Raw genomic sequence first — 9,410 nt, forward strand, 5'->3', positions numbered from 1 at the left:
CCAAAGCGAGCTGCCCTCCCGGCCAAAACCCGCGCAGCCCGAGCTGGATCCCGTCCCTCGACCCCGCCGGTCGCTCCCCGGCCAGCGGCCGCCTCCTTCCCCGCGGGCGGCGGCCCCGGCGGGACACGGGTGTCCGCGGACTGGGTGGGCGGAGGGACCCCGCGCCCCCCCTTCCCCCGGCACTCACCCAGGTTGACGAAGCTCATGACCATGTCGGCGTCGTTGAGGAAGGCGCTGTCCTGCGAGCTGGGCAGCGGCGGCGGCGGGGCGGGGGGCGGCGGGCGGCCGCTGGGCTCCGCGCCCGCGCTGCCCTCCGCGCCCTCGGCCAGGGCGTGGTAGAGGTCCAGCATGAAGCGCGGAGCCGCCGTCAGCCTCCCCGGCGGCGGGGCCGGCGTCTCCCGCGGCAGCGGCCGGGGGCGGTGGGGCAGCCCCAGCACCGAGAGGATCTCCCGCTGCATCTCCCGCTTCTCGTGCGACTTCAGACGCCGGTAGAGGAAGCCCGAGGCGGCGGCGGCGGCGGCGGGCGGCGGCGGCTCCCCGCCCTCGGCGGGCATCGCGGGCTCGGCGGGGCGGCAGGCGCCGCTCAGCAGCGCCCAGCAGCAGCACAGCCAGGCCAGCCGCCGCGGCATGGCGCTCGGCCGGGCGGAGGCAGGCGAGGTCCCTGCTTCCCCCTCTCCCCGGGGGGCTCCCCGCCGCCCTCCAGCCCCCCTTCCCCCCACCCCCCCGCGGCGGCTATCGCCCGGGCCGGCGGGGGGTAGCCAGGCCGGTGGGGCTCAGCGCTCGCCCCCGCCGCCGCGCATGGCCGCGGTGCAAGCCCACCTCCCCGCCGCCGCCGCCGCTCAGGTGCGGCGGGGCCGCCCCCCGGCCCGGCCCGACCGCTCAGTTCGCCATGCCCCTGCCCGGGGTCGCCGCGCCGGGCCGCGGGGTCTGCGTGTGGTGGGGGAGAAGAAGGAGGAGGAGGATGATGAGGAAGAAGAAGAAGAGCAGCAAACTTTCCCTCCCTCCCCGCCCCGCCAAGGGAGCGAGCGAGCGGCTCCTGCGGCTGCAGCCCCGGTCCCCGCGGGCTGGCCGGAGCGGGGCTGCTGGCGGCGAAGGCAAATCACCAGCGCGCCCGCCTCTCGGCGGGGCGGGCGGCCGCTCCTCCGGGGCGGGGAGCGGGCGAGGGCGCAGGTAGCGCGGCCCCGCGGCGGGACGGGGGGGGACGGGGGGGGAGCCGGCGGGAGGGAAGGGGAGGGGGACGGATAACGGAGCAGGTTCGGTAAGCGCCGGCCCCGTCGGTTGTCACCGGTTTGGTGCGCGGGAGCGGCGGTGCCCCTTAGCCGTGCGTCTCCGCGGGCTTGTTTCTCTTTTTTTTTTAAAAAAGAAGGATTTTGGCCACCTCGCTCCTGCTCCCATCCCTTAGAGGACGTCGGTTAATTGTCCTGAAAATTGGTGGAGTGCTACCTGTTCCAAATCTCAAAAAGTCGCACAGTTAATTTTAACGGGTTGCAGCATCCTGCAGCTTTTTTTCTGGAATACCTGGCACAACTGAGGACGGAGCGTTGGTAAATGGCTCGGTACGGGTTTCCCCCGCCAGCCCTGATCGATGAAGTACCAGTCTGCACTGTGAAACTGGTTATACTGGTATAAAAGAACATACTCCTTCCTACAGTGAAGGTCTAAGGTTGCAGCTGTGATTTCAGCCCTTTCATAAAAGGCGGGGGGGAGATACGGGACAACCAACCACCCAAAACACTCTAATAACGGCTGTTAGGTTGAAGGAGAGGCAGCTCTTCCATATGCTGCTCTCTGACTTCATGGATCTTTCTCGGGTTGGATGACTAAATCCAGGCTAGCCCCGCTTGAAATCAGTGCAATTGCTCTGGGTTTGAACTGGGATAATTTCATAGGAGTTGGCCCCGAGAATAATATCTGGACCATTTGAAGTCACTGGCAAAATTTCCATTAACTTTATTAGAATCAGAATCTGGCAATAAGCTCATAGTCAGTTTCCCAGAGACACAGCTGAGACTATTCAAGACAGAATATGTTATTTTCAGAAGTGGAGGTTACACCGAGCATTCACTTATGTTAAAGGAAGGTTACAGATGGGTGTTTTAACTGCACCAGTCAAGGAACACCTTAATAGCGGGCATTCAAAAGCTGGTTTTAGAAGGAAAAAAATGCATCTTTAAGGAGATTTAAGGATAGATATCATGGGCGTGGGAGGGAAGAGCATGGAAGTTGCTTTTGCAACTGTCCCCTCTTTTTCAGTTTGTGAAGACACTCAGAATTTGGAAGTGAGGGTGCATGTGGCAGCATGGACCCAACACTCTCCTTTTGCTATACTGGACCCCATTACTTTCATGAAAGGGGTCTGCATCATCCCCAAAGGAGTGGGGAAGGCAATGTCCAGGGAAACTTTTGTTCTGCTGATTCATTTATCCACTTTTCTCAGCTTAGCACGATGGGGCTGGCTTGATTAAACAGGGAGAGGAGGGCTCACTCCCAGAGAGGAGGTGAGCAACACCCCTCTCCTTCTGCGAGGTGGGATCCCACTGGGAAAACCCAGGCTCCCAGGAGGAGAGCCTGATGCACAAGCTGTCCTGCATCCCTCCCAGCCCGCCAAGGAGGTGTTTTATAGTTGCCTTAGGAGGGACGTTTGGAGCCTGGGAAGAAGCACAGGAGCCCTGATGTTAGTGAGGGAGATTTCCCAGGCAGGTATTTATCCCGCAGGTGGTGAGGGAAGAGCCACTTCTGTGCCATTCACTTCCCAGTCTCTGAGCCTGTTTGGATGAAGTTCATGTCGCTGTCTCCAGTAGAGCTTTGTAGCCTCTGCTTCCTGTTTTGACAGCGACAGAGGGAAGTGTCCCATTATACTGTTATCTCTGAAGAATGATCCCTTCCATCCGAAGTGTCCCCAGCTCCTTTTGAAGTCAGGCAGAGATGGCGCACATTTAGCAACAGACTGTTAAACTCCAGGGCAGCTGTGGGGTGTTCCTGCTCCTCAGATGCTCAATGTGTATCATCTATATGTTTTTATTCTGAAAGAAAAATATTTGAAATACTGCCATTTGCATATGGGTTACTGCAATAAATAGCACCTGTAATAACAGTTGGCAGCATCTGGGCATCTGAATTTGATGCCATCTGGGGACAGGGACACACAGCAAACCTTCCAGTATTTCCCTGTTAAGTTACCTTATCCTGAATGTAGTTCCTGTGTGCAGCTAGGAAGCTAACACCCTCCCTAAGAAGTCATTGCACCTTTTGTTAAGTTTAACTTAAGTCTTTCACTTTTTTCAGCAGTGCTTCCCAGAGAAGTACACTGCTTATCCCTGGGAATGCCTCTCACCTGTAGATGTGAATGATTTACTGTGGATTTCAGCAAACGTTATCAGACCTAGGAAAGTCACTGCGTCACTCAGCAACTCGCTGAGGGGTGAAAGAATTAAGCCTTCTTACAGAGGTCACCTACAGCGACAGATTTCAGATATTCCTGCCATCTGGAAGGGCAAGTTTCTGCAAAAGATTATAGGACTTCGGAGGAGAGCTGAAGACATAAGTTTCTGGAGAAGCGCAAAGGCTCTGTGTTCAGCAACTGCTGCAGGCTGACACGCACCTTTTTAAAAGTAAATTAAACATATATTGTAGTGCTACTGGCAGAACTTTCCACTTGCCAAGGAGGCTTCGTAGCATATCCGCCATCCAAAACTCTGCGTTCACACTTACTTTCACTCAGACTTTCACTGTCATATCGTCAAAAATGCTGTGGGTACAGGGTATCGTTCAGGTCAGCAGCTTTCCCTGCTCGTGACGGCCATCTGGTGGCAAAATGCAGAAATTCGGGTCCATTCCTGGGAGTTTTCCTCGTTGGCAAGTTAGCAATAAAACCTTTTTTTTAGATTTTCTCTAAAATAAATGATAAAAAAAAGCCCAAAACCAAAAACCACTAATAATTCAAAGAGGTCTCCTACCTCCTCCAGAAAAATCCTTATTTAATTTTCTGCCCGTAAGGTAAACTTCAGTCTGTATTCAAAAACCCCGCACCTGCTCAGTGCTTTGTGGGGAACGTGTTGCTGTGAACAGAGCCCGTACCCCACAGGGCTCCCGTTCCACGGCGCGGCGTGGTGCCAGCGAGGATTAACTGCAGCAGTTAATTTCTTCTGGCGGTGCCAGTGTTTAGGTTGTAGGCACTTAAAAGCTGGGCTACCTGTTCCTAGTCACAAAGGATTTGTTGGGATTTCCGCTGTCTTCATTTAGCAAATGGTTCCTCGCTCTTATTTAAGCAAATTAGGTTTTTCGGTTGTTTTATGCACAAGTTGTGAGGAGCAGTTACAGGCACATGAAGTGCCAAAATGGTAAAAATGTAATTTAACTTTAGTTGGAAGCTTTCAGAATGAAAAAACAACCAAATAAAAAAAATAGAGACATTCCATTACTATGCCTTAAAATACACCATCTCATCTGGATTCATGGGGCAAAACCTTTGTCAATGCTTTTAGATGTACAACATCCCAGGTACCAGGATCCCACAACTCTAGCAGAACCACACACCTAGAATTTAATTTTTTTCAGGACTCATAACATACTTTTGCATATTGCATAGAACTTACTACTCTAGGGATCCCTTTCTCTACCTCCTGAAAAGACATTTGACTTTTATAACTTGGCGTTCCCACCTTCCCTCCAGCTGAACCGTCGGCTGCCAAAGCGCCGGCGACAAACCCAGGCTCCTGCCCTTACAGGGTCAGCGAGGACGCTGCAGTTCAGGGCAGCTCCTGTCTTTGCACTCGTTTTGCCAAGCAAAGGCAGGTATTTTTTTTAAAGCAACGTGGAAGAGCGGTAGTAATGAAGAATGACGTTTGCTTTCTAAAAAAAACCAACCCCCAAACGCTGTGTTGTACAATAATGACATAGCTGGAACGGACTATTTTCAGTGCTGCACTTGGAGAGGCTGAAAATGCAAACATGCCTCCTAATTTTAGTGTACTGGCTTCCAAGGTCTGCTTGTGAAATGGGAAAGAGTGGTTGAGTATAATCTTAGTTCAAAGATCGAAGCAGGCTAAAAACAGTATTTGCTATGAAAGCTCGATTTTTCCCTTTCACTCACTGAACTTACTTTCTCCACTGCAAGTAGGGAGAGTTGAAAAATAGTAACATCATCTTATTTGCACATACCAAACCACTACTTTCTTTACTCAGAAATCTCATCTAAAAATACACCATGATGATTTCCCAGATCAGAACCCTTTAAAAAATGGTTATAAATGTTAATTCAACAACATGACTGCACCGCTCTCCTTGCAAAAGCAAACAGTTAAAAGTGAAGTAAGTCCCAGTATGCATTTCACAAACAATTTCGACTCTGTTCCAACCCTGGCCACCATCTCCACCCTATCAAGGATATACTTATGTGCGAACAATTATAGCTTAAAGTATATTTGAAGTCAACAATATCAAGTATTAAGGGAAACTGACCTGAAATGGCAGCAATTAAATAAATATTAATATATCACATCATTAACATATTTTCTCTGAGTCTTTTCATGGTATTTGCTTTTCATTTTATTTTTGCTAGTAATGCCTTTTCTGTTTAAAGCTGAGGAAAGTAAATCATTGGCTATGAAAGGGAAACAGCAAAATCTGCTCTGTACAGGCTGTGAATTAGACTTAGTAAACTAGAAAGGCCATTACATCGATCTCAATTCTACATATAAAGAATAAGTGAAAGGCCAGTAAATGCAGAAATATATTAGCCAACATGAGGACACGAGTTTGTGTCCTCCAGTGGGGTCTCAGAGAAAGAACCAAATTTCTTCTGAATGATGAAAACTAGAGAGGTACCTGGCTGCGAGCACATGAATGCTGCAAAGAGAGACGATGAGAGGAGGAGAGGTCCTCACGCCATCTTCAGCTGGTGTCGGCCAGCGAGCTGTCAGCTGACGTCCCTCCATGTACGTTGTCTGGCATACTGAGCACAGAAAATTAAACTCGTATAATTTGGGATTACTCATAATGTGAGGATGAACTGAAAGAGTGTGGTTTTATCAGGTAGGTCATGACCTTTAGGGTCACATAAGATATAGTGAATGGATGCCAGAATGTCTATATGATAGGTTAAGGTTGTGAAAAGATGAAGAGGTAAAGGGAAGTCCATGTGTAGATCTTTACCAGACTCTCCATTTTCAAATATTTGATCTGGGTTTATGTTCTAGTGCGTTAAGTTAATAAACATGTATTAGTAACCCTGTCTTACATTTTTGTTTAGCAATTAATTTATGTTTGTTCTTCGTGCAAAGAGCCGCACGGAAGCAGAAAGCTTTCCTGCTAGGCCAGTTTGGCTTTAAACCTTGGCAAATTAACAGAAGGGGCTAAATTAACAGAAGAGCCCTCTTTCAAGCGTTGGAAGCTCTTTCAAAGCTTGTAGGAGCTACTATTTCTGCCCTTATGCCAGTGGGTATCTCAAACAGTGAGCTCCACGAGCTCATAAAAGCCATTGCAACTGGGTAAAGAAACCATAAAGCTGGAAAAACATTAATTGTTTCAAATACTATTTATAACTTCAGAATGTGCCATGCGTTATCAAATGGGGGCTTCACTTCACAGCTTTAGGAAGATTTTAATCCAAACAATCTATCCATTATAATGCTGTATGCCCCACACACCTGAGTTTCTGCTTTAACTCTTCATGTTTTCTTGAAGGGGGAAAAGCTCCCAAGATAGTGCAGGATTCTGCATTAGCCAGGTACTAGAATGGGGAAATAATTTCTATCTCAATATGATAAGGATGGTGTTCATATGTTTTCCCTCAGATAGCATACATTTTTATACAGACAAAGGAAAAAGTGTATTTTTGTGATACAAGGGCCTGGTTGTCTCCTTTTGCTTTGGAACAAAAAAAAAAAACCAACACAAAAAACACAAAAACCACCCCAAAAATAAAGAAGCAAGACCAATGATAATAATTAAGGAAAGAACAGCTGTTAAGATTGCTAGCAAATATTGCAGAATGGGACTGGAAAACATCCTGGAGAGAACAAAACTAGGGGCAAAAAAAAAGTTCTGAAATCTTATTTAAAGTAACTCTGACCAGTGTGCAAAATATGTCTTTTCAACAACACTTTCAATAAAATTGGGATAGACCCAAATAGCATGAGGCCACAGCAGGGACTGCCAGATTATTTAAGTTTGAAAATACAAACGCCGTTCCCAGCAGCATCCCATTGTAGAGGCGGCTGAACTTGGGCTGCCTTTCCCTCACCAATTTGTGCGCTGGTTCGAGTCTTCTAAGTCCCTAAGCACGCTCTAAAAATAAATGTCAGAGATCGTCCCCTGCTGCATTAGGCTCAGAAGCCGTTTCGTGCCCAAAAGCCAAGTGCCCTCGCACCCATCCCACCCCGGTGGGTGTCTCCCTCCTGGGTAAGGCAGCTGCAGGGAGTGCGGTGGGCAGATGTAGCGATAGACGAGGGGCAATGGTTTTAAACTAGAGCAGGGTAGGTTTAGATGAGACATTAGGAAGAAGTTCTTTACGATGAGGGTGGTGAGACACTGGAACAGGTTGCCCAGAGAGGTGGTGGAGGCCCCATGCCTGGAGACATTCAAGGCCAGGCTCGATGAGGCTCTGAGCAATCTGATCTAGTTAAAGATGTCCCTGCTTACTAGGGTTGGACTAAATGACCTTTAAAGGTCTCTTCCAACCCAACACATTCTCTGATTCTATGTCTTCTCCCATCCTCGTCCATCTACGAGGCTTACCCGCTGCCGCCATACCCCCTTCTTGTGGCAGAGCTGCCACCAAGGGGTTTTCTGCCTTGTGGTCTCCTCAGGCTCTGGGGGATAAAATACATGTCCTACAGTTCTTTGCTGCTTATGGACATTTGGTAGATGACACTTGGTTCATTCACATTTGCTTTAAAAGACACCTCATACAGTGCCAACCCAAACACAGGTATTTTAGGAAAAAGCAGGGTCTCAAAGGCACACTGCACAGGACAGCAAGTCTACAAAGGGATTTTTAGACATCAAGAACTGTAGTAGCTTAAAAAACTTCAAAACCCCTATTGTCTTATAGCTGAGCCTTTTCTTTCGTACTTCAGGAACAAAACACTCCTTTGTCGTCCAAAGAGGGTATTTTTCAATACTTGTCCTTACTGTCGTGGCTAATAGCCTTATGGATTACTTCCTTAAGGGAACTAATTCAGCCAGGAGGAAAGAGGACATGAGTTCTTCCCAAACACCATTTAATGTTTGGATTTAAGAAGTGCACATTGCAATAATCATTTTGTTAACAAGTCATGCGAAGAGCTGAGGTAAGCGGCAGTCGTATATCAATTTAAGCAGAAGAGATGCAGCTGCTACTGTGCACTAAACAAGTCTCCATGCCAGCTCAAGATGAGGTAACTCAGAAAAGAGAATCATCTTTTTTCTTTCTTCAGGAAATGTTTAGAGGCTGATAGAAAAGATTTTATACGTTTGCCTTCTGGGGGTAGGTCCTACAGTGATCAGAGAGAAAGAAATGCGGTTTCTCTAAAGACTATTAGGAGGAAGCCTTGTAAAAGAAATCTATTTCTGTGTTCTTAGCTTTCTCTAAATTAACAAAATCTCCTCCTTGGTGAAGCAAAAGCGATAACCAGCTGGTAATTGCATTGCTTATGGGAGGCTTCAAGTTTCCAGAGCAACAGCACGCCTGTAATGCAAGGCTTGTCTTTGTTGCGCTGTTGGCCCAAAGCAGAGCTCAAATTTTCTGTCTCGGCCAGCTTGCACACAAGCTCCATAGCCTCCATCCTTCCTGTGGGACGCTGGCAGCCCAGACCTGGCCAAGCCCTGAGGGGATGCAGGCTGAGAGGTCGTGGCTGCCGATGCTTGATGCTCGAGCTGGGGAAGCCACAGCAACTCGGTGTCGTTGGGCTGTAATGTGGTGTGACTGCTCCCTCCAGCCAGTAAGCCCACACAGGTCAGCACGACTGTGCGTGCTGGCTTGCGATCATGGCACTGAAAAGCAGGCAAGACCTGCCTTTGCCAGCCACGGCCCCGGCAAGCCATTCGGGAGGGACCTGGGCAGCTGATCTGCTCTGGGTCCGCTCATATGTAAAAGGGTGCCTTGCATGGGGCGGAAAGCATCACCCCTCACGTATTGGTACTGTTTTCATATTTAACAAGTACCGTACTATAATAAATAATGTAAAACAATAAATAAATAATGTTAACTAGAAGATAGGATTAGCTTAAAACCAAGTAGCTGCAGTGTGTAGGAGTACCTTGCCTGCACTGAGAAGGCAGCTCAGCTCAGAGCAGCTTTGGGAAGAAGGGAGGGCTGCTACAGCAGCTCCAGGCCGCATCCCCCTTTTCGCCCCACGTGCATGGTCACATTCAGGACAAGGTCTCTGCACCTTACCAGTCCTTCGCTGTCAGACTGACACACGGTCAAC

The 9,410-nt window shown here is 49.0% G+C and overlaps 1 protein-coding gene across 1 annotated transcript in view; it reads right to left on the reverse strand.

Annotated features, from left to right (window-relative positions):
- BMP6 (bone morphogenetic protein 6) overlaps positions 1 to 1,056 on the reverse strand; it is a 97,482-nt gene extending 96,426 nt beyond the window's left edge. The window contains exon 1 of the mRNA XM_074575990.1: positions 188 to 1,056. Coding sequence (XP_074432091.1) covers positions 188 to 629 — 442 coding nt within the window. The 5' untranslated portion in view covers positions 630 to 1,056. The remainder of the gene's footprint in view (positions 1 to 187) is intronic.
- Positions 1,057 to 9,410: the final 8,354 nt, after the last annotated feature.

This window comes from Larus michahellis, chromosome 2 (genome assembly GCF_964199755.1).
Source record: "Larus michahellis chromosome 2, bLarMic1.1, whole genome shotgun sequence".
Classification (NCBI taxonomy): Eukaryota; Metazoa; Chordata; class Aves; order Charadriiformes; family Laridae; genus Larus; species Larus michahellis.